At 37.7% G+C, this 27,079-nt stretch overlaps 1 protein-coding gene across 2 annotated transcripts in view; it reads right to left on the bottom strand.

Moving 5' to 3' along the window:
- The window catches only part of LOC137038586 (solute carrier family 12 member 5-like), a 112,251-nt gene extending 91,522 nt beyond the window's left edge, over positions 1-20,729 (bottom strand). For both annotated transcript variants that reach the window (XM_067413270.1, XM_067413269.1), the window contains exon 1: positions 20,478-20,729. In XM_067413270.1, the coding sequence (XP_067269371.1) occupies positions 20,478-20,532 (55 nt within the window). In that variant the 5' untranslated portion in view covers positions 20,533-20,729. The remainder of the gene's footprint in view (positions 1-20,477) is intronic.
- Positions 20,730-27,079: the final 6,350 nt, after the last annotated feature.

Here is a 27,079-nt window from a genome sequence, read left to right as displayed (position 1 = left end):
TTTACCAAACCTCTTTCCAGAGACGTTGGCATTGTTGTATATTATCAGTGTCTTCATTTTCTACTTTACATTAGAGGTAATATAGCCGATGCTACAAATAATCTTTTGTTTATTTGTTTGATGCATAAAAAGGTTCTTCACCTTATTAGTTTCAGAGAAAAAAGGAGTGTATCTTTCCATAAGATAACATAAGTACCAATAACTTTATAAATGGTGTCCCTGTGTGGGCGAAATTAAAATCACTACATTTGTAATATTCCTATTGTATGAATACCCAGAATGAAAAACTCAGGATCTAGTGGTAAACTCACTGAAACCAAGAGAGCCATAATATTATTGATTTGTTTCTAAAACTCTTTTATTTGCTCACACTCCCACATACAACGAATTAATGTACCTTTTGCACTGTTATGAGTTACATAAGTACGCAAAAGCCAATGGTACTGTACCAGTCTACTGTCTGCGTTTGGGCCTTTGCACATATTTGCTCCTATATTTCCTTACCAATCTCCAATCCCAGGTCTTGTTTTTACATAGGCTAATCTGGATGTAGAGGACTCATAAAAAACGAATAACAGCGTTTATGTCATCAGGCAATACATACTACCTTCACCTTGACTTCCTTTAGACATTTCTCCAAAGTATTTGTTTCTGGCTCTGGAAGTCCCTGTCCCTGGGCAACTCATAATTTGCAAGTATTTATGGTATAATGTATTTATTTATTTATTTATTGACCTTGTAATATTTTTAAAATTATCCAATAATTTTGACTGCTTCTGAACCGGATGGAAGTTCATGCACCCCAACCCATTCTTACAATGGACATATTTGCATGCAAATCTGCCTCCATCCAATCAAATACTGTTATGATGTATGTCACAATACGAAATAAAGGATCGGATACTACTTTCATTATATTGCAAATTTACATGTAAATGATAAAATGCAAGTCTGTAAAAGTCTTATGAACTTATGATATTTTTATGATACATTATGCTGTTTGGGTGTCCGTGTTGAACTATCCCTTTATACAAGCTTTTATTAAAAATTCAAACATAGACAAGTTCCTCATTCATTAAAATTGCAGATTACATCTGCATTATGTTAAAATCCAAATGCATCTGTAACCTCATGCCTTAAGTAAAACTGTGACATTTCTTATAATCAAATGATATGCAGCATAGTATGAGTCCGGCAGTAAGCTGGAGTAGCTATATCTATAGGCTATAGGGTTCTTTCAGGAAGGCATCTCTGACCTTTACCATCCATACACCTGCATGCACACACTCAAACACGGACACACACTCTCTTTCCCTCTCTCTCTCTAGAGAATTCCCTAAAGTTTAAGCTCACTGTATAAACCCCCCGGAGTCACTCTTTACTGTAGGACATTTTTATGACAAGATCCATAATTGCGCATACAAGCAAACTACATACACATATGTACACACTCAAAACTTACCTAAGGTTTTTACCTTTGCCTTTTTTTTAAATTAGTATTGTTGTTGTTGTTGTTGTTGTTAAATTGGACAGATGCATGAAAAGGTTGTAAATAAATTTACTCATGGCTCCAATTCAATAAATAAGCAAACACTGTAGATGCCATTCAGCTCTGCAAGCACAGATCTCTATCTTTTTCTCTACATGCAGTCTGACCTACATAGTGGAGAACTACTGCCTGATGGTGCATGCAGCTGCCACAAGAATCCACACACACTGCCACACACACACACACGCACACAATCAGATACGCATGTAATGCACCAGACATAATGTGTATTCATGCTTAAAATCCACATGATTCATTCAGCTTTTTCATCACTACTGTTCTTCCTTCAAACACAAAACAATTTGCATGGAGTCACCTGATATATACTCATATAGGCTAAATGACAGGTGACGCCATGCAGAATGTTTTATTCAGCACAATTGTTTTCAGCATTGATAATAATAGTAATAAAGGTTATTTGATCAAATCAGCATAAGACATCCCCACGAGGGCAAGGAAGCCACATGACAAGAATCCTGGAACAAAACCTCAAAATAAAAGAAAAAAAGAAAAGAAAAAGTGACATACCACCCCCTCAAACTGTGGCTCCAGACACCCTAACGTCACACTCACCACAAACCCAAAACAATACAAATTCCAGGAGGGCGGAGGAGTGGAGGTGGTCTATGGGGAGAGATGGAGGGCCAGGCCTATTAAGAGGACGAGGGCCTGACTCATGGCCTGGACTGTGGAGCATGGGCGGACCAGGGCCGTGGAGCAGAGGCGGCCTGGACCGTGAAGCAATGCAGGGCCTGAACTCTGGAACTGTGGTGAACCTGGACTGTGGAGCAGTTGATGAGACCATGGACAGTGGGGTAGTGGACGAGACCATGGAGGATCAGGGGTTTTTGTTCCAGTCAGTGGAGATGTCCGTGATATGGAGCACAGTGAGTTTATGGACTGGCTCCGTGGTCATAGAATGGGGTACAGTGAGTTCAAGGATGGCCTCTGTGGCCATGACATGGCAGACCAAAAGATCCGAGATCCCTTGTATACTGTTGATTTCTTATTTGATTGTTTGTTCTGCTCTTTACTTCATCATTTTATTCTTTGTTTTCTTGTATTCTTTGTAAAGCACTTTGGTCAACCTTGTTGGTGTTTAAATGTGCTCTATAAATAAACATTGATTGATCAGAAATGGTCGTAGCTGCTTCTGGAGGAGCTGTAGCGGTCACTGCCACCTCTGAAGGAGCTGGGGAAGTATGTCTGGCCCAGACACACAAGATGGCTGCTGCTGTCACAGACAGTGGCAGGAAATCTGGGATCACTGGACTTAGAACTACAACGACCAAGGGATGCATTCAAGCACAAGGACAAGCGCAACCAGGAGCAAAACTTCAAGATAAAAGACATGAAACATGGACATGAAACAAACACAAAACTAACAACCATATAGACAAATAATTTTCAACGGTATTGGTGGCCTAAAAACTGCTATAACTGCTAAACACTCCTATAAAGGAAACATTTCCCTTAAATCTTAATAATTATTTATTTATTTGTTTATGTATATATGCTATATTATACATGTATGCACTATACATTTTGGGATGCCTGCCTTTACATTACTTATTTACTAACTTTATGACATCCCATTCTTATTCCATATGGTTTAATTTGGAGCTGACCCACCCTTTACAGCTATAACAGCTTCAATTCTTCTCTGACTTTCCACAAGGTTTAGGGGTGTGTTTATGAAAATTTTTGACCTTTCTTCTAGAAGCGCAATTGTGAGGTCAGGCACTGATGTTGGATGAGAAGACCTGGCAGTCTACGCTCTAATTCATCCCAAAGGTTTTTAACGGTTTGAGGTCAGGACTCTTTACAGGACAGTCAAGTTCCTCCACACCAAACTCGCTCATCCATGTCTTTATGAACCTTGCTTTGTGCACTGGGGTGCAGTCATGTTGGAACAGTAAGGGGCCATCCCCAAACTGTTCCCACAAAGTTAGCATGTTGAAGCATTAGAAGTTCCTTTCACTGGAACTAAGGGGCCAAGCCAAACCCCAGAAAAAAGAACCCCACACCATAACCCCCCTCCACCAAACTTTACACTTGGCACAACACAGTCAAGCCATTCTCCTTGCAATTACCAAACCCAGACTCGTCCATCCGATTGCCAAACTGAAAAGCGTGATCTTTGCTCCAAAGAACACGTCTCCGCTGCTCTAGACTTCAGTGGCGGCGTGCTTTACACCATAGGTGTACTTGTCACCTATTTTTAAAGAATAAGCCATGATTAATTGAAAGCTTTTTAACTTTTTCAACACAAATCTGATAATAAATTCTTTATTTATTAAATACAGCTGGATCTTTAATGTTGTGGGACTATTTTTTTGCTGGAGCAAAAAAAGATACAGATACATGGTATCATGGATTCTAGTAAACACCAACAGATAAAATAAAAAAATCTAAACCTGACAGCCTCTGCTATAAATCTTATAACGGGCCGTGGTTGGAGCATCCATCAGGACAAAAATCCAAAACAAACATCAAAATCACCACACAAATGTGTCACTGAGCACAAAATGAAGCTTCTGCCGTGACCGTCCCAGTTCCCTGAACTGAACCCAATAGAGAATGAGTTGGCTGAACAGAAGAGAAGAAGCACCAACATGAAGCTGTGAATCTGAAGGAGAGATGCTGTAATAGAGGAATGGTCTTTGATCTCTTGTCAGGTGGTCTCCAAACTCATCAGGCATTATAGAACAAGACTCAGAGCGGTTATCTTGGAAAAAGGGGGTTGCAAATATATTTCCTAAAAAGGTGCCAATAGTTATGGCCAGCGTGTTTTGGAGAAAATCATTTATTTCATAATGTAATTTACCCCCTACTTTCAATTGTTTTCTTTCAATAAAAGGTTAGATTTCTAAGATTTAAAAAAAATAAATAAAGATCAAAAGGAAAAACAATGGAGAATTTTTTCCCCCAGCTATATTTAAACATATTAACCAGGGGTGCCAATAATTTTGACCATAACTGTGTGTGGGTGTGGGTGTTTATATGTATATGTATGTATGTATGTATGTATGTATGTATGTATGTATATATATATATATATATATATATATATATATATATATATATATATATATATATATATATATATATATATATATATATATATATATATATTTAACAGGTGGCCTACAAGTCAACAAACCCACTAAGAAAAGTCCCTGTGTTTCTTATGGCCAGTTCATCCCTGCATACTACACAAATTACCTTTTTTAAGAGCAGCTGGATGTACTGACATTAAAGCGTTCTTAGGTCATACTGCTACTTAAAAGGCCAGCTCACAGAGATCAGCGCCCGTACACAGAATTCCAGCCAGCAGAACGGCTATTAAAGGTTCGTCCCACAGAGTGGGAGAATAGGACAAAGTGTGAAGAGCCAATACTGGCAGACTTCAACAGACTTCAAGGGCACATGGCGTGAAGACAGTCCTGCAGAAAGAGGACATGCTTTTGGGACAAAACACACACAGAGATCCTTTTCACACGTGAGATGGGACATCATATGTCACTGTCTTGCGGATGAACATGTCAACTGCCACGAAACCCCAGGCAAAGCTCAGCTTAGAAATCTGTGTCTGTGAACACGTGGCATGTCATAAATCATCTTGTCCTTGGAGATCATGTTGTCTTTATCAATATATACACATTTCTATGCGACACACAGAGCCGTTGAAAAGGTCATTGAAGATGAGTGAAGATCAAACTTTCATGCAATGTTAATGCTGACTGCAAAAACGAATGACTAATTACATTATTATTGTGTGAAATCTAGCATGATCTATGCTGATTAGAGCAATAAAAAATGTCAAGGTCAAAAAAACGCTACTGTTAGCTAAATGGGAAAAAACAGTAATACATTTTTTAATAAAAATCATTCCCTAAACATGCCCATACACAAACACCCATATGAGACAATATTGAGAAATAACTGGCTAAAATCTGCAAAAATGATGTTGCTTTGTATTGTATGTATAAGCATGAACCTACATACATGCAGACACACACAAAGCCAAAAACAAAAATGACTGAAGTGTCAAATTCATAGCAGTTTGACTGAGGAGTGAAATGTGGAAATCCATCAATTCGGGACTGTGGACCAAATGCAAATGGAGAACTGACAGACACATGCTTGAAAACCGGCTGAGGGATTTAGTACAGTTCCAGATGAGAAAAGGAGATCCTCACCCTACTCAGAATGGAGAGAGAGGAGGAACAGAATAGGCGATTAAAAGAGAGAAATGGAGAAAGCACACAGTGCGCTCGGGGTGAAACTGACTCATCCAGCACTCACAGGGACAGCATGTACCATTTCTTCATATCCATCTCTACTCTTGTTCTCAGCAGTGTATGGACAAATGTGTCGCTTCCAAAGAAGTGTATAACTAGACTGAATATCAGCAATATTTAATGCCTAAAAGTTGATATATCCATTCCTTTGCCCCATGGCGCTTTGCGCAAATTATGGGTGTAACTTCCGTTAACCTTTAAACAATCAGTGAAAGGCTCGCTGAACACAGTAATACGTTTTTATTTTTACTGGGTACAATGAGATGACATTATTCTACTCCCCCTTAACCATCGAACATTAAAAGGCCATTTAAAAGTGTAAAAGCATCAACAAGGTACTTCCAACAGACCAATAATAACCCCAAAAGCGTAATTCTTTCCACAGCAATAACGGGGGGCTTAAACTACAAAAATATTATACACCGATCAAGCATAACATTATGACCTAATATTGTATTAGTCTCGCTTTTGCTGCCAAAACAGCCCATACCCATTGATGCATGGACTCCACTAGACCCCTGAAGGTGTGCTGTGGTATGGCACCAAGATGTTAGCAGCAGATCCTTTAAGTCCTGTAAGTTGCGAGGTTGGGCCTCCATGGATCGGACTTGTTTGTTCAGCACATCCCACAGATGCTCATTTGGACTGAGATCTGGGGAATTTGGAGGCTCTATGAAAAGAGCTCCTGTCATAGACATTCTTGTTATAGCATTAAATTATTATTCTCATGAAGTCTGAAAATAAAACATGAAGGACTGAAACTGAAAAACATGAAACTGACAGCTCATTCGGTCAAACTGATGGATAAGGTTTATTTGGAGGGGGTCCGGGTATCGTTCGTTCATTTGTTTTTGCTGTCACAAATGAAAACGAAAAAACGAGAAAACAACTCCTGGTTTTCCCGTTCTTGCACAGAAATCGGATTGGCAGGAAATGGATTCGTGTTTTTCAAAATAAGAGTTTTACCAAAACTGTATTTGTTTGCCTGTAAAATTAATAGTCTATGCTATTTGTCACCCAATTATTTGGCTTCTTTGACTGAAAAAATCTATTGAAATAGCCTAAATGTAAAACATGTTCACTGAGCATTGAGTGTTGTCATCATACAAATGTAAATAATACATGTAGCCTATTATTTGTTTTAGATGTTTTTATTAACTTAAATTTCAATGAATAATATATTTTTTTGCTATATTAATATAATATAATATTAAGTTAATGCTTCAGTTTATGTTTGCACTACAAACATCATGATGGAGTGGCACAATTTACACAAAAATAATTAATATGCTTTCAGATTCCTAGAACAATTAAAGCTATGCAACATACTTTTAGTCAAAGTTTGGTGGTAGGCTAATATTTACATCGTCGTTATAATACAATATAATGCATGATGTGCTCACTCGGTTGAGAGAAGATCCAAACTCTAATAATAAAGCCAAGAGAAAACTGTATTTTTAAAATCATCGTCATAGCTATCTGTCCTCTAATAGCCAGACACGATGTATGGCTATTATGACCAAATAAAGGGAAGTCGGTATCAATAAAATAATTTTTTCGATTGACACAGGCTGTTTAGACATGGCATGTGGATTTACACAACAAATTATAATTGCATAAATTATGTTAAGAGATGAATGTTTAAAATGTAATGTAGAAATGAGACTACTTTTTAACTATAAAACTAACACCGCCAGTAGGTGGCAGCAAATCTCTATCTTTAAAGAGAGAGTTGAATCCTTTATTCAAACGAGTCTTTCAAAAATCCTAAATCTTTTAATCTAGCAAACGACTCTGGATAGGCTAATCTATAAAAAAAATGCCTACTCAGTAACTTTATTGAACTGTTGTATAATGTCACATTTGCGATTGTGCAGATGTTCGGAGAAACACTCTTGCTGGTGTGATAGCCTAACTCACAGCCTCATAGGCTCGTGTTATAACTATATAAAACGGGAACTCGTTAGGCCTAAAAGGTTTTTTTTCTTTTTTCTTTTTTTTCTTTCTTTTTTTCATGTAGCCAATGCCTATTCCTATATTGTGATGACCGTGGAGAGAGCGCTCAAAACTCTTTAGAGCATATAATTTAGTGAACAAATTTATAGAAATGATCATTCTCTGTAAAGCAATGAGACGTGAACATATGAGAATTTATTAAGATTTCTCTAAATGTGCGCTCTTTTGGACTAAAAGCCTAATTGAAGCTGTCATTCCTATTCGCAAGGATCTCTATTGAAATTACTGGATTTTGCCTGCAACAATATACAATAAATGTTGATTGTTTAGTCATTGAAATGTTAAATATGTAAAAATATGTACGTTAGTATGTAATATGTAATATTAATATGTAAATATATGCAAAGTTTATAGTTACATACAACAGTTAAAAATGCAAGAAGCTAATATTGAGTACATTTTAGACACTATAATGTTAGTTATTTTGTGCTTTTGCTCCGCAAACCCAAATAGCTCCAAACAAAACCACTGCTGAACCTTTAGTTTAATGAATGATTCAATGACTCACTCATTTTTTTCATGAATGTATTAAACACATAGGTTTCCTCTCTGGGGAAGCATTCAGTCTTTCCACTCACAAATTTCGGCATAAATAGCAAATCCTTCATGTTGCAAGTGCAACTAGCTTGGGAGATGAGACTCTGATTGATTTATTGCACTCTACACCTAAAACACATCAATGAATCATTAAGAGACTAAAGGTACAACCTTTTTGAACCATGCGCCAGGCACGTCGACCGTTTTTTTGGCATTAAAATAGCAAAAGTGGATCCGGACACGCCCTAAGTGCACCCGAGCCATCCGCTTCAGAAAATGTCAGTCCAATACAGGGTTCACAGAAACATCTGCATCACTAATGCACAAACTGAAAGTTTGACAAGCAGTGAAAAGTCCCAGTGCTACTGGGTTGTTACATCAGCACTCTTAAAACGCCGCTCAAACAGATTCAAGGACGAGAACTGCAGACCTATCTATAAAAGTAACCAGAAAACAGAAAAGACAGGGGAACAGAACTAAGATTTCAAACTGGCATCATCTGCATGAGCAACACGATTTGTACCACAATGTGCACCTCTCTCTCTCTTTATTATTCATTGCGGTTACGCAAGACTAATTTCATTATTTTTTCAACGGCACTGCATTCTTGGATTTGGCACTTCAGACTGAAACTTAATCAATTCTTAACTCACAGAAGGAAGGTGACAATAAACAGAGCAAACACGCAGACCTCAAGTCCCAAACTTCTTCTCAATTCAGTGGGCACAAATAAAGAGACTGAGGCAGAGATGTGCATGTAAGTATCACATTCACTCTTGGACATCACTGTTCATGCATAACCAGCAAAGAGAGTATGTGCTGCCAACTCTCTGTGCTATGTTAACAACTTCACACAGTAAGTGTTTGGGAATGATAAACATATTTAGAAATAGGTGTGACTCTTCAGTATGCAAAGTATGCTGCTGCTGCATGAATTAGCATATGAAAAACCCATAGCAGATCTAGACAGGTGGAGCTGGTGGAGGTTGAGGGTTTCTGAGGAACTTCAGCACCTGCTTACAGCAAACAATGAACCTGGGGTGGGCAATATGACCAATATATTATATATATATATATATATATATATATATATATATATATATATATATATATATATATATATATATATATATATATATATATATATATATATATATATATATATATATATATATATATATATATATATCTATCAAGTTGTTTTATGTATTGTTATTTTTGCTTTAAATAAGGACATGAAATCAAAATTATTGTTACCAATTTCAATATCAAAAAAATCTTATTTAAGACAAGTAAATAGTGAGTGATAAAATAAGTACAAAGAAACTAAGTGTAAGCAAAAGGACAAAACAGTATAATAGAACAATGACAAATTAAATTGACCTACCTGAGAAAATTCAAGCACTAGAAATAAGAAATACTACATCAATTGTATAAAGTATTCAAATGTACAAAAACAATACATAGTCTTTACTGTATTACAAAAGTTACAAAAGTGATTTAGTAGTAGAGCAGTGAGAGATTGTCTCTCTTTTGTTGTTTAATTAAGATTAAAGTTGCACTATGTAATTTTTCCATCCGTAAGAGGGGGCCCATTCAAAACAAAGGGACAGCTTGATGACGCAAAGTTTGAGTGCAGAATCTTGGGACGTGGTCTTCACCTCACAGCCGGAGGAAAAGAATCGGGATAGGACTCGGGCAGGAATCAATTTCATGGATGCGGTTATTAACATTACTGTAGTGTGAAGGACAGCAGGACCGAGTGTTGTGGAGCTGAGCAAGGCCGCTGGAGCGATTGTTAGTAAGATGAATGCAACACACGCCTCACGAGCAGCAGGACTTTTATTATGGCACAGCTGTTTATCATATTAGATACACTTGAGTGTGTTGAAAATTATGTTATGACGTTATGCATTTGCTCAGCAGCTGCTGACACTTGTTCACACTGCAGTAAGATTAAAGTGTTTCTGCAAAATAAAACCAGAAACTGAGGGTAACACAGATATGACGCAATTGACTGGCGACTCCCTCACACGTCCCGGTTCATTGGTTAAAATAGCAATTTTCTCACGATATACAAATAGTTGGAAACATTTGGGATATTGTAAGTACTCAACTAAACAAAATATATAACTCTGGCCTAGTGGTTTTTAGATATTTTACTGAAAAAGTGTTACATAGTGCACCTTTAATGACATCAGCAGATGTATTATTTTACTCACTTTTAAGAACGAATGCACAGATCCGAAATACAGATACACGTGTATTTTCTTTCTCAACTATTTAAGTTCCCTTTTTTACCCCCAAAGTTTACCCCCAAAAATTTAATTATCCCATGATTTACTGGACCGCCCTCCGTATTCAGCTTACAGAAAAGTGTAACTGGCACAACGATGACGTTGGATGTAGCGTAAGCATTTTGAACTGTGAGAGGCACTACAATTTCTTCGTAAACTGAACACAGAAGGTAGAAAGTTTTCTTTATATCATGTTAAATATGGATTTTTTTGTATCAAAAACCCATCGATTTGCTTCAGAAGGCATTTATTAACCCCCGGAGTTGTGTGGAGCACTTTTATAATGGATGGATACACTGCTTTGGGCTAGAGCCAGGACATTTATATATATATATATTCGTCTGATAGAGTAATGTCATCACAAGGGATAGCTTGAGGGTGAGTAAATTATGGTATAATTAAATTTTTTGGATGAAATACAAGTGTGCATTTTTGACCGTTCAAATGCAATAAGGCACCAAAAAGAACTCGGTTCAGTACACACACACTGTATGAACAGCGTCTTTATGTGTGTGCACTAAAAAACAGTCTCTCAACAGAGAACATATACCAAAATGAGTTCACTTTCACTGCTTATTGTGTTTGAACGGCTTAAAATCACTTGTTTTTAAACTGCAAGGCTTTAAAATGCATTCCAATGATACACTTTTGTGACAGCACAGCACGGAAACGTCACATAACTGTGATAGAGACCATAATGCAGAATCTACCGGTTGAAAAATTTCGACTGACTATTTCAATGTTGAGCAAGCAATCTCATTGGCTGTGTAATCAGGAATTTAATCTGCTAGCAATCACATAATGTCCTACATGACGTAGGAAATTATGTGATTGCTAGCAGATTCTATGATGATTTTTGTATACAAGATATTAAAAACCATAATTTAAACACAATTCCCTATGTATACTACTCGAAAGTTAAGCTATCATTTATTGCGGCCATTAGAAGAAGTCCCAATAATACCACTCAAGCCCCTCTTTATAACCAAACAGTGTTTAACCAACATGCGATTAACCTTCTGACAACTTGTACAGTGCATGAAGTCTTACTGGTCTCTCATCTCATCTCCTCTCTTCCCTTCAGACTGTTCTTTTCCTTATGTCTCACCTAACAGCCTCTGCCCTCCCCTCTGTTCTCACCCTAAAATGGCTTCCAAGGCACCTGCCAGAGACAGCTGGCCATGACAACTTAACAAAACCATCCATCAAGGGCAAATACATCAGCAGGATTACAGGAGGGCATATAAAAATCCTTTATGTGGCATTAGGGAAATATTCTTATATAATGCATGGTCTTTTGCAGTGACATAATACTCACTACACTGCCAGAATTACATAAGATCTACATCCCCCTGACCCTAAAACACATGAAATACACACCTACCCCAAGAATTATGTTTGCAACGGAATAGTAGCCGATTACCTACGCTGCCTACTATTTAAAAATAAAACATGTTAATGTATTATTCCACACATTATGAACTCTCTATGTGAAGTTGCCATCTAATGAAACAGTAAAAATAGTTATGTTGCATTTAATTTAGTTTTGAATAATAATGCGTCTTAAACTTTGACAGTCTAATCAAATACTTAGCCAAGTTTGGAATTTTAAATGGAATGACAAGAAATGGAAATTACTTGCAGAACATTTATGTTAAAAATTATTACATCATTAGGCTACTTTTTCTAATTTTTTCTTCTTAAATTTTTTCAGTACATTCAAAACAATTCATACATATGTTGTATGATAATATGCTTTTGATTCAACTGAATTCAATTTGAAATACAGTTCTGCATCCTGCTTAGCCTACAATCTTAAATATAATCTGAATTTAAATGGAGTTCCCAATTCATTTCTGAATGGCGCATATTCACTCCAAGTACAATAACTATAATGATAATGATCAATATATAGTTCTAAAAATCGATCTAAATATAAAAGAACAGCAGAAGCCGAAAGGATACTTAGTTCTTTTATGCGTGCGCGAGCGTATGCGCACAACAGAACGCACAGCCGTACAAAGTCTACTTCTTGGGTGCTTCTCAATATCCCTCCTCGTTTCCTCGCTCCTCCGTCCTCCATCCTATGACCCGGAAACCGATGGAGCTCAGCCATTTTGTAGGTGATCTCAATTCTTTGCACCGCGAGGAGGTGAGGATCAAGGAGTGAGGAGGCTTCCTGAGGAGTCATGAGCAAGGATACACAGGAGTATCCTTTGCGGAAGTGTTTTATCGACTAAATGTGACGCACGTGTTAATTCTCCTCCCCCTTCAGTTTATTTATCATTATTATTATGTTTACATGTACAAGACACAAATGTTTGTCAAGTAACAACAACTGACAGTTGCAGAATTATATCAAAGCACAAGAAAATGAACGAAACAAATAGAGAAACAAATATTCCAGCTAACAATTTTAGGTTATAAGAACGTTTCCCTAATGTTCCCATTAAGTTATAAAAACGTTTTCGGAATGCTCTAGGAACGTTGTATTAACGTTCTCATTAGGTTATAAGAAGGTTAAATAACGTTCTTATAAGGGTGTGGAGTATGATCAAATAAAATATTCCTGTGTTCTTGAGAGAACTTTCAGATAACGTTAGCCAACGTTCTAAGAACGTTCCCTGTTAACCAATACTATACAATGAATAAAAAGCAGTTAATAACTGGAATTCATTGTTAATAATAACTGATAATATTAATTAAAATATGGACAAATGTGGTATTTTAGGCTGAAGCTCACAATATAAATAGTTATCTCTAATGTTCAAGAATCCCGACTAAATCCAGCGGTGTAGAGTCATCATTAATTGATGCTGCTTTGACGTGACGTTAAAGGGAGAGAGAATATATAATTTCACTTGATTAAATTCCTCCGTCCTTGCGTCTTTTCCTCGCGTCCTTCCCTCGCATCCTGAAGGGGTGGAGCTAAGGAGCGAGGAAAGGAAGCTAGGAAAGGAAAAGAGGATGCACAAATAAGAATTGGGAAACACCCCATGACTCGTACGCGTACACGGCCGTTTGACGCATGCACAGTTTAGAGCAATCTCTCGCCACAAGTTACAACCACAAACCCATGTACATACTGCAAAATAACATACTTAGCTGGTTAAATTCGTTATGTAAGTGATTCCAGTGATATTGTTATCTTCAATATCAATATCTTTATTGTTATCTTTGGTGTGAATTGGCCTTTAGAATCACTTTCAGAATGTTTTTTTTTCCATCAGCTGATGAAAGATCAACAACAGCCAATCAGAATCCACCCTGCTTTAAAGAGCTCGTGCATTTAAAGAGGAAGACGACATTATGGTCCTCTTTATAGTTATCGTTCTTTGTGTGAACAGGTCTTAAACCAAGCAAATGCATTGCAATAAGCTGCTATAAAGGACAGTAGTCACAGTAAATAAAACTTTCAAATGACATATACATAACCTGATGTTCTTAAAAGATTAAAAGAGCACCCATTTATCACAACAGTCTGCTTACACATGAACTCAATAGCTCAGCACTAAGCCAGATATATTTGTTAATAAACATCCGACACAGTCTCTGTCTGGATCCTGCCTAAGCAATGAATGAGCTGACAGGAAATCATTTTTAGTTTCTTGTCTTTTTGTGTCTTGTCATGATTGTGGCAGCTTGTGCATCAGGCACACTCACGCGCTACAAGCGTACGATGCTGTAAGTTGATTGGCTGAGAGGTGTTGATGTTGCTGACACATGACGTGTTGATTAAAACGTTACGTCAAACAGATCCACTAACCGTGTGTTCTTTATCTAGTTTTTATTAGACTCTGTCATAAATACAGCTCTAGAAAAAAAAATGAAGAAACCACTTAACATTGATTTCTCAATTTTTAAGTGGTCTCTGTATATCTGAGAATTTACATGCCTGTTGACAATCCTGAATATACTTTATGAGGTAACATTGAGTGGTGTGCTTTATAATACGGTTTATGTAAAAGCGGAGAATTATGACTGTATTATGAATACTGTATGTTTTGACATGACTTACAGCTTCTGGCAGCTCCTTTTTTTTCTAAGAAAGAGTGAGTCATGGTATTATTGTGATGGCGGTGTCTGCCTGCACAGAAATGTTTTGTAAGAGCACCTAAAAATGCATTGGCTTAATTCAAGTCAAATAATTTTCTACATGACTGAATCAACCTGAATGCATTACTCTAGGTCACACCAACAAACATATTGTGTCATGTCAGATTAAAGCTAGTTGGTAAAGATAGCACATGACAGTATGCAAGCAAAGTCTGAGTAATTAAGCTTGGTTAAAGATGCGATATATGCCCTTTTACAAAGTCTTGATTTAATTTGTGGGATCTACTAGAATAGGTTTTCATGCTTTAATGTAAAAAAATTAAAAAATTAAATGTTGTGTGCATATTTTACTTCTCTCTTCCCAGTTTGTCAGTAATGCTGTGTTTAGTTCCTGTCTCTATGAAGCGCTTCCTTCCTAAACCACTAGTGGTGGACTGCACCTGTGTTTTGTGATTGGTCAACCACTTTGAGCGTTTCGGAAATGTCACCCCCCCTTCGTGCGAGTTTCATCACAGCTAATGCAACTCATAGGGCCCTATCAAATCCCTTTATTTTTTTCCCCCAAATTCCCACAATTTACTTATCTGTACAGCGCTGTTTCCTCTGTCCTAAAAACAGCCTGATGATTTCCTTGTTCTATGAAGTCCCTCCTTCAGAAACACGTAACGAGTTCTGATTGGGCCAGCGCTTCCGGTGTTGTGATTGGACAGCAGCTTAGCGCACTTTGCCCGGAAAGGTCCCGCCTCTTACCATAACGGGGAGATGCAAGCGCTGAATGCGCGCTCTTCTCCACGTGAGAGAGCAACAAGACCACGCCCCCTATTTTGCGCGTTCTTGTGGGCGGAGGGTTAGTCAACAAACGGTTCTAGTGATGTCATTACATCCCTGCACTTCCTGCTGTAGTCCAAACCGGCCATTAGCTGTAGGCTTTGAAAGGGAACTTCTGCTAAATAAAATATCTCGCTTGGCATTGAACTTTGAGCTTTATAATTTTACAGGTATTATTTATGCTCTAACAGCAACATTACACACTAACTAAAGCTTGAAAGATGGAATCGCGAAGAACGGGACCTTTAATGGTTGAATTAAATTTTAGTATTTAAAAAGCATATCTAATTAATTTAAATCATGAAACTTATACAATTTAACAATAATTTATTAAAAGTTTTAAAAAATATACATATTTAGTGCCTTATGCACTAGCATCGTGGAAATTATAGGGCCCTCCACTAAACCAGGTTTTTTTTTTTTTGGGGGGGGGGGACGTGTACGTTCTCAAAAGAAAACTCACGACTACAATCGAAGCATTTAAGGGAGGTCAGAAGCACTACTTAGTGATATAGAGAATAACCATTTTTCATCCACAAACAGCAACTTTACATGCTAAAGAAAGTTGAAAATGTAAAAAAGCAGAATCGATCCTCTTTAAGAAAAAATTGTTCTTGTTCTGTTAGTGTGAGGACAGCTAGTGCTCTAGATGTTACTATTTTAGGGTGGTCCTGTTATGTGTTAATGTCGTCATGTGTCTGCGGCCGTTAAAACAGAGGTCTGTGCCATCTGGCCTGATGTTCACTTGACCTGAGACTTCACCACAAGGACAAGCAGCCATCACTCTACACTCGCTCGGCTTTTTTGCATATTAACGGAATATCATCTTTCTGTGCTCTCCTTTTTACATTGCTCATGAAAAACATGCAGTATATACAATTAAGCCTCCCATATCTAATTAATAACAGTGATATTTGCGTGTCTTAACACCTCTTGGACCACAATGATATCTTTGACACTGTTCATAATCAGGTGTGTAGTTTGGAGCTGTGATGTGTTTAGGTCTTGTAGTGCCTCTAAAGTCAATCAACAATCAATTTCCTTCTGCCTTGAATCCAATTTCTCAACTAATCTACTCCAGCCTTCTCGCTTGCTAACAAATGCCAAAGATCACCGGTGTCATAATGCAATCAGAAAATCTCAAACCTCATTATCCACTGAGAGGAAACACCTAGGGTCAGGTGTGTCCGGCTGCTCTGAGTGATGCAATGGCACTTTCATTATAATGCACACTATTCTGGAGGAGAAGTCAATCTTGGGTGTTAGCTGACAAATCATTACACAAAAAAATGTCACTCTCTCCACTGAAAGTTTAGCTGACAAGTCTTTGAATTTGAAGTTTTGAGATGCTGTCCAATAGTGATAATAGAGAAAATGACATATTTACAGTCAACCATGGTTTCTATGTCTATGATTGCAAAAAAAAAAAATTACTTCAAAGTCAATCCGTGTTCCTTTTTGATGCAAAGCTTAAAAAAAAAAAAATCTGTAATATTTTAAGTGCGTATGATCCACTCATTTAAATAAAAAACATTCTATGGGTAGAAAGCTTTGAATAGAATCAGAAAAGATGATTAGACAAGATAATTATAGGTAACTGAGAAAGGTATAGGTGATTGAGAAATTTGTGCAAACTGAGTAAACAGACAAATATTCTTTGAAATATTGTGATTTTTTGATTTATGGGTAGGAATACAAATTCTAATAATAATTTGAATATGTTGAATAATTGTTCCTTCCTTCCTTCCTTCCTTCCTTCCTTCCTTCCTTCCTTCCTTCCTTCCTTCCTTCCTTCCTTCCTTCCTTCCTTCCTTCCTTCCTTCCTTCCTTCCTTCCTTCCTTCCTTCCTTCCTTCCTTCCTTCCTTCCTTCCTTCCTTCCTTCCTTCCTTCCTTCCTTCCTTCCTTCCTTTTAGGGTCCAATTCTCACTGTTAACTTGCTTATTAGCATGCATATTACTATGGTAATGGCTGTTTATTGGCTATTATAAAGCGCCTAAGGCCTTTTTCTGCACAGCCTTATTCTACATCTCTTAGTGCACCTTTAGGTTTAGGTATCGGGTAGGATTATGTAATTTTTTTACACTGTCCTGCTCTGCTTAATACTACAGTAACGTTAATAACCGCATCCATGAACAAAGGAGTAGTTCACCCTAAAATAAAAATTTGATCTGTCATCATTTACTCTCTCTCATGATGTTCCAAACCTGTATGAGTTTCTTTCTTCTACTGAACACGAAAGAAGATATTTCGAAGAATGTCTGAGACCAAACCGTTGATGGTCTCCATTACTTTCCATAGTATTGTTTTCCCTATTCTATGCAAGTCAGTGGGGATCAACTGTCTGGCTATATAACGACATTCTATGAAATATCTTCTTTTGCGTTCAGCAGAAGAAACTCATACAGGTTTGGGACAAGTTGAGGGAGAGTAAATGATGGCAGCATTTTCATTTTAGGGTGAACTACTCCTTTAATATTAAATATGTGTTTCCCATACTAAAGTGTTACCTTTCTTTCTTTCTTTCTTTCTTTCTTTCTTTCTTTCTTTCTTTCTTTCTTTCTTTCTTTCTTTCACATGTTCACATAGTGAATTCCATTTAACACAACCAAAAATGGTATCAGTTAAGTGGTACTTGGTCCTCACTGATGGGGATGTGGGGGTACCTAAGACAATTAGGTTCTAATACACGTGTGTGTGTGTGGGGGGGGGGGGGTGTTTGTTTGTGTGTGTGGGTGTTTGTGTGTGTGTGTGTGGGGGGGGGGCATGTTTTTGTGACATATGAGGACAAAAATGTGTATAATGACATAGGTATTAAAAGAAGAGGGTGACTTATGAGGACATTGGCCATGTCCTCACTTTTCAAAATGCTTATAAATTATACAGGATGAGTTTTTTTTAGAAAGTAAAAATGCAGAATGTGTCCTGTGATGGGTAGGTTTAGGGGTAGGGGCAGTGTAGGGGGATAGAAAATACGGTTTGTACAATATAAAAACCATTACGCCTATGGAATGTCCCCATATGTCACAAAAACAAACGTGTATGTGAGTGATTATTTGTGTGTGTGTGTGTGTGTGTGTGTGTGTGTGTGTGTGTGTGTGTGTGTGTGTGTGTGTGTGTGTGTGTGTGTGTGTGTGTGTGTGAGTGTGAGTGAGTGAGTGAGTGAGTGAGTGAGTGAGTGAGTGAGTGAGTGAGTGAGTGAGTGAGTGAGTGAGTGAGTGAGTGAGAGAGTGAGTGAGAGAGTGAGTGAGAGAGAGAGAGAGAGAGAGAATGGACTTTATGTATTAATTTATTTTATATTAAGTTATTTATTGAATTGAATAACTTAATACTGACATCGAGTTTAAATTGAAGAGAGTTGTGTCTGCCAAAATTAGAACGACAGTACAAGACTGTTTCGAGACAGTTTTAGCTGGTGAGCTCCCAAGCATGAATTTTATGACCAAATAAGCATCAGCACCACTGCAGTACTGTCCCTACCCCCTGATGGGAGGAAGAGAGAGAGAAAATTCAGGGCAGCATTGGACTTTGAAGGAAGCGAGGCAGAGAGAGAGCGAGAGAGGTCCTTTGAAAAGAAGCAAAAGCTATAATGCAGCAGTCTGCAGCCAGTTCCACTCATGTCTACACAAAACAGATCCGTCCGTAAGCAACAGAGGGCCTGGAATGAGTGTGCATCCACAAGGCACGCAAACGCCGGCTGTTTCAGAACCACGGAGAGCTCCACTGATACCAGCAGCTCAATCAGAATCAATTTCAGCACCACGGACGGAGTCTCCGCTAAGACCACTGCAATCCAATCATGACACTTGTACTACGGTGCATTTAATATGGGAGCTGTTCATTTAATTGCCTCAAAAGATGCCATTTGTAACATATGAGTGCATGCATGCACAAAACGTTTCGCCGCTCATAATGAGTATAGGTTCTGCTGTACTGCAGGGGGCTGATAAGAACGCATGCGAGAGGAGGTCAGGTACAAGCTAATTTAATTCCTCTCTCACGGCTGCAGCTCTACCTGTAGGCACGAAGCTCTTTTAGAAACTGAGATCTTGCATCCGAGACCCCCTTTTCCTTTTTAAGAGGTCAATGACATGAAATGCACCGAAGGTCTGCTTGTGTTAAGACGCTGCAATTATTCCAATTATTTTTGAGGATCTAAGACACAGGGATCCAAATCCACTGGCTGTTTAAACGAAATAAGATTAAGTAACCGACAGACAGAGAAAGAGCTTGGTGGAGAAAGGTTGTCAACTCTAAAAAAAATAAAATTATAATTTGGGTCATTTGTTAATTTTTACCCTAAAACAGAGCTAAATGCAATGCAACAATCACCTGTGAAAACATTTCTTCATACACAGTACATTAGGCCTATTTTTACAGACTTTTCTTGCAAGGAGGTGAAAACGCTGGAGCATCCACACACACACACACACACAGCTACTGCTGTCTGTACTTCCTCAGACACAGAAAGCATTATCATTCTCCTCACAGCAACCTTGCAGCACGAGCCTTTGCCAAAGCTGCATACACACCAACAAACACACGCACATTCAAGAATTCCCAACCATATCATTCCTTTAAAGCTTTTCTTTCTTCTATTTCTTTACACACCACACACACTCTCCCTCACACACACACACACACACACGCATCACTGATTATGATAGTACAAGAATATTTGCACTCCTATGCTGACATCTTGTATCTCCCACACACACACTCACAAGCAGCTATCAGTCATTGGTGCATGATTGGTCTCTTTTACACACACACATACACACACACTACAGTTTGAACTGGTACCATAATCAGTGACCGGCAAAAAGGCACATTTGCTCATTTTCTGCACACATCCGCGCACACACTCCCAGTTGCAGGATCAGACCACTCACCCTGACTGTTGGGTCCCCCATCGCCCTCTTCGCATTCAGTGAGGTTGTTGAGCATTTTGGAAGATCGAGCACAGATCCCCTGCTAATGCTAACACTGCTGCTGTGTCCACCAGCCTCACGTGCACACACACACACACACACACACGCGGATGGAGGAGAAGGCTAGTGGTTCTCTGCCTCTCTCCTCTCAAGAAAGCAAGCAGTGCTGTGCTTCAGAAGGCTGGAGTCCTCGCTTGCCGCTTGCTGCCTTGCGTATAGACTCTCTCTCTCTCTCTCTCTCTCTCTCTCTCTCTCTCTCTCTCTCTCTCTCTCTCGGAGGAGGAGGGGTTGGGGGGACAGATTGGCTGCAGGGACGTAAATGATGGAATGCTTAAGAGCACATTTTTTTCTCTCAAACACTCACACTGCATGTCGTCTCTCTGCTTCTCTCTCCGCTATGCATCCACAGGCTGCATATGCCTCACAATTGTCACAATGCAGCGATCAGGATTTGCCTTTGCTTAGCTTTACCGTGCTTTCCGTTTCAATTTCTATGACATCACCGTGCCAAACTGTGTTCATATCAGAAATAAGTGAAATCAAAAAAAGAGTGCAATGTGGTCTACTAGCTTTCAGTTTCAGGCGGGTGTTTGCCTTGGGAATTCCTTCCCCAACAGATCTGTAATGTGCATTTCTTTAGTAATGTATTTTAGGAAAATGTGTAGTCTGTGCAATGGTGTAATGGCTTGTTGCTAGGTCATTGCCAAGGTGCAGAGTGGTTTTAAACATGTTGATATGTGGTTGCTAGGGTGTTCTCAGTGGTTGTAAAGGTGCTGCTATGCGGTTGGGTCTGTTCTGGCTGGTTACTAATTTGTAAGTCCACTGCAAGTCTGAAAACTATAGATATTTATATTTTCACCCATCCTTGCTGAAAAGAGCAGCACAGCTTGTTGCTAGCATATGCTTTGTTTTAGGCAGTAGTCTGTAGCAAGAAAATAATAAAATAATAAATAAATACAATTTGGGAACCAGCTATACCAGGACCAAACCAACACTAGCAAGTATAAAGCCTGGAAGTATAAGTCTAAGAATAAGTCTGTTAACTCTTTATAAAAAGGTTTCTAACATTAGGTAATGCTCATATTAAATATATATATATATTAAATATTTTTTATTATTTTAATATAATTGAAAATATTTCTAACACAATTTGTTTAAAATATGTTGAGGTTTATGTTAAAACTAATCCAATTTTAACATTTGCTGTTGTGTAAATTATGTTAATGTAGATTAATATGAATGGGTATGACTGTTTTTTTTCTTTTGGTTCCCATTTTGGTTCTTTTCCTTTCTGTGTTTAGTTCCTGTTCCCTTTGTTGCCATTGCTGGTTACTGATTGGTTGCCTTCTGAATTGCTGTATTTCACCCGTATATTTAAAACTGCTGCAAATGGATTCCAAGTGGCGTGTTATCTGTACGCATTTTGAGCTATCCGCGCGTATGTCTACGCCTTCTGATTTCGCATGAATGTCTACGCTGAAACAAACCATCATCTCCGTATATGTCTACGCTGAAACAAACCATTATGTGTGTGTGTGTGTGTGTGTCCACAATGTAAATGTATTCATAAACATACTAAATTATGTTTTTTTGAAAATGTAAAATTGCTGAATGTTTCTTGTGATGGGTAAGATTAGGGGCAAGGGCAGTGTGTGTCTGTGTGTGTGATGGTAGGCGTTGATAAACACGCTAAAAAGCGATTCTGCGTCTTGATAACACGCCAAAATGGCATACGTGCACTTCCGCTTTTTCCGGTCATGATTATAAGGTAAAGCAGCTCTGTTTATCATATTAGATACATTTAGGTGTGTTTAAAATGATGTTATGACGTTACTCTGTGCGTTCGCTCGGCACTGCTGTGACATGTTCAAACTGCTAAGAGAAAAGCGCTTCTGCAGAATAAAACCGAGGGTAGCGCAGATATGACGCGATTGACAGGCAACTCGCTCAAACGCTATGCTGAAACGTCCCGGTCCTTAGTTAAAATAGCAATTTTCTCACAATTTACAAATAGTTGGAAACATTTGGGATATTGTAAGTACTCAACTGAACAAAATATATATCACTGGCCTAGTGGTTTTTGGATATTTTACAGCAAAAATACTACAAAGTGCACCTTTAACCTATATCAATAATTATAGTAAAAACTTTAGGTTTAGGCTTTATTTTCTGGTAAAACCAAAACATCAATAGCTTATGTTCAATTATAAAAATTATGTACAATTATGTTCAAAATATATATAAAAATACTTAAATTTGAAAGATTTATAACAAATACATAATTGTAATTTTATATGATAAAATACAAGTAATATTTATGCTCTTTTCCACATACACTAATACATTATAACATTTGTTTATTTACAATTGTTGATTATTTATTGTTCATTCAGGATACCTAATGAATTAACGAATGTTAATAAATTGATAGTTGCCTGTTCCCTTTTCTAAAAAACTGGGTTTGATATTTAATCACATATGGGCATCGATATTTCAACTCTGCCATTCTAAAGAGACACATAAATCAAACACCTCGACGTTCTCCCTTAAATATTTCTATGCGTGATGAAATACTTATGAGGTATAAGCCATGTAAGGAATGATTGCCAAAGGCTTTTACAGGCTCTGTGTCATGCTACATGTTATGAAATGTTTGTGAGATTAAGTGATGTAGAAATCTCGCTTTCTGCTGTCTTTTACAACACACTTTCCTTTTGACCTCAGAGGGAAACTCCACTGAGTCTTCTTTTCTGAGAGCTTTCTATAAATACAGAGAATAAATTAAGGTATGGGAGATTTTAAAGTTTTTTTCTTTCTTTCCCAAAGTGCAGGATAGTGAGAAAGGGCACACAGGAATGAGGAACTCACAAATGGTTGGACACATAAATGATAGAATGCACTTACGGATCCGCTCTGAGTCAAAGGGGGGTGGATAAAAGCCACTGTGAAGCTGGAGAGGACAACGTAGAAATATGTGGCTTTGGAACAGGCATTAAATGTTTATAAACATTTATAGCATCTCATGACCAAGTTCACGGCGGCCCTCTGATGGTAGATGATGAGGTTATGGTATGTGACAGCATCTGAAATACACAATTGAGTTTAGAGTTACAGTTTGTCTGTACATTTGATTATATAAAAACAGCATGTGAGTGAGACCTTTACTGTGTTAAAAGGAAAAAAGTTACATAAAATCATGGGATAGCTTTAATGTTTTTCTGTGACTGGGTTTGTTTAGGCATAAAGTAATAATTAAAAAATAATATGGATAATAAATTCAATATCTCTTACTTAATTTGTGGAGAAGAGATGAGTATAATTAACTGAAAAGGGCTGCTCACACATGTTACTAAAAGATATGATTGGTAGGAAACCAGTTACAAACGACAAAATGAATAGACATTTTAAAAAAGAACTTATTTACCTGTTAAGAATGTGTTGACAGTCTGTGTCAAGGACATAGGTATGATTTTGAAATTGGTGGGGTCACCCCGGAAAGCCGAGGATTCCGGAAATGAATAGGATAATGTATTAAGCCTTTTATATGGAGTGGACCTTAACAATATGTTAATTAATTAGGTAATGTTACAGATAACTAATAAAGACAAGGAGCCAGTTTAAAAGAAACTAAAATTTACTCCGTTCATATTGCAATGCAAAAGTCAGTGTGTCTTGTTCCTTGTTATTAGAAGAAGCCAAACATGCCTGTTTCTGTCATTAGCAGAGATGAACTGTTGGCACATTTGTTTCACATTACTATTGTCCACTTTGTCCTGGTGGTGGACATGGAACACATTAATACTGTTAAGTCTCACTTGTGCCTCAGCTGTTATGTTTTCAGTCTCCTAAGAGCACTTAAACTTCTTTCAGCCTCAGCCGATGAGGCTGGAATGACTAAACGCAGCCCGACAAGCGTTTCAGCTTTATCAAACAGCTAGGCCTCTCACTTCAACAAGACCGAGCAATGTTGTGTGTTCATGTTTTATGGGGACTTTACACAGACATAATGATTTTTATACTGTACAAACTGTATATTTCCATCCCCACCACACTAAACGTACCTATCACACAAAACTTTCTGCATTTGTACATTTTCAACAAAACACCACTTACTGTGATTTATTCTCCTCATGGGGACCACGTTTCAAGATATTTCCATCTTTGTGGGGACATTTTTGTCCCCGTAATGTAGGGTTTCAAACACTCAAACACACACACACACACACACACACACACACACACACACACACACACACACACACACTAGCGTTTAGGTTTGCAACTTGTCCCTCGAATGTCACTGAAAAAACTGCACTGTCCCTGAATCAATTATGTGACGTGATTTGCCCAGTATAACTGCATAACTGTTGATTTTTCCCATACTTACCGGTTTCGGGGGAGCTTTGCTTTGCCACTTCACACACAGCAAATGTATCTAACGTTAGACTACTGCGTCTAAAGAAAACAAAAAAAGCGTGATGGGTCAGCGCTATGGGTTCGGGGGGCGGGACTCCGCTCTATTAACAGTTTGTGTGCCAGGAATTGCGCATTTTTCACATATTGTTCTTCGTGTAAGAGATTTTTTTTCAGACAGTGGTTATATATAAATATATTGTAATTCCTGATCGAAATCTACCAATATACATTGATTTGTCCCTAGCAATAATTTCTCTAGAGAGCCCTAAATGTTATGGCCTCTCGATCATTTATAAAACCTATTTCATCCTAAAAGTGTACGTAAGCACAAATGCTAGATTTTACATAAAGGGTACACATTTATAAAACCATATGTAGCCTACACCAGAAACTGTGCAAAAATCCCTTTAAATTCCAGTCAGCAGAAGAGTGTGCAGGCTACGTACAACCCTCCTCTCTGAAACTAAATGAAGCTTACAACGCCTTGTTTTACTATGCATAACCTCATCTACATATTATTTCCATGCAGCTATTCACATGACACAATGTTTAAAGGGCTGTATATTCAAAACTGTGTTTGTGTATGAAAAATATCCATATATAAACTTTAAACGAGTAAATGATCTAGCTTCCGGCGAATCGCCTTCCAAATTTAACGTACGGAAAAAGTTTAGCGCCTGCGCGCCTCTCGCGCTTCAAAATACTTACGCTACGTCTGACGACATAGTAGTTACGCTCGTCGTCAGACGTAGCGTATTTATTAATAAGCGTAAGCATTTTGAACTGCGAGAGGCGCGAGTGCTACACGTTTTCCGTTGTCTACATTTTATATCATTCAAATACAGTGAAATTTGACATAATTCTGTGAAGATGCCTTTACACGAAGTCAACACCTTCGTGCAGCTGCGGTAACAGTAAACTATTATCATTGGACCTATGAAAAAAACCGGACAATGGACCGCTCGACTACTGCATCCTGTAACGTTAGTGTCTGTAACGTTAATATCAAAGTAAGTTAAGTGTGGACTCAAAGTAAGTATCACTATTCATCGTTCTCCCTATAAATATGTTGTGCTGACATGAGATCTGCAGTTTAGTTTAAAGATGAATTATTGGAAGTAACATCTATCATATAATTTTGGTTTCACTTCTGAGTAATGCAGAGTTTAAACTTCATGTCTTTTCTCACTCTAGTAAAAGAGTTTGTACGCATGGGTCAGAGTATGATTTTCCAGTCAAGTTTGGTTTTATAAATCACAATTTATGTGACGAGGAAATGGCGTACGCCTCTTACAGGGCCTGTTTTATGTGTATGCAACGGTTATAAATGGTGCCACTGGTCTGTGTAGTTGTATAGCTGACCATCAGAAAATCATTAATGAGGTGGCTTTGTCAGAAAAACAAAAAGGCAGGAATAAAGAACCCTAAACTCTAACACAAAGAACCATTTCAGCACATAAAAGCTAAAATAAACCAGCCTAAAAGCACAAAAAATAGAACTGTTAGTATGTGTAAAAAAAAAAAAAAACCTTATAATTATTATAATTTATATAGATATATAATTATTATTATTATCTTTTTTTTTTTCTTTTTTTTTTGAGTGTACAAAATAAACCTGTTATGTAAACTGAATCAGAAAGACAGAGAGAATCAGAAAAAAATGGACCAAAGAACCTTCCTTCGGCAGATATGTGATACCGAGGTCTAGAGTGAAGAAAAGGAGATATGGTTTTGAGAAGTATCAGAACATGCTGGCCGGGCCGTATTCATGCTGCGAATCTCTCCACTGAGACTTTTCTCTTAAAAGCATTTAAGTGTGGCTTCTCTGCTATTTTTAGCATCAGTAGCCCGGGGAAACAAAAATGTTTCTGAACTCCGAAGATTTCTCTGTGATTAAAGAATCTGTTCGCATATCTGTCTATATTTTTTAAAGTGTAAAGACATATTTCTGGATCTAATGATATGGCTGGGAGAAAAAATCTGCAACTTTAAGAATTCACAAATTGAAGCACCATCACAGATTTCTGACTTCATCATCAACTTTGTTTGACAACAACCAAAATACCATGTCAAAAAAGTATAATGCAGTTTGTTTTCATGGGCTGTTCATTTTTAGAAAAGCTCCAAAAATCGTTAAATCTCTCTCT

Source organism: Pseudorasbora parva, chromosome 13 (assembly GCF_024679245.1).
Source record: "Pseudorasbora parva isolate DD20220531a chromosome 13, ASM2467924v1, whole genome shotgun sequence".
NCBI classification, from domain to species: domain Eukaryota; kingdom Metazoa; phylum Chordata; class Actinopteri; order Cypriniformes; family Gobionidae; genus Pseudorasbora; species Pseudorasbora parva.
The sequence above is the reverse complement of the archived record's forward strand: the minus strand, read 5'-3'. Positions and strand labels throughout refer to the sequence as shown.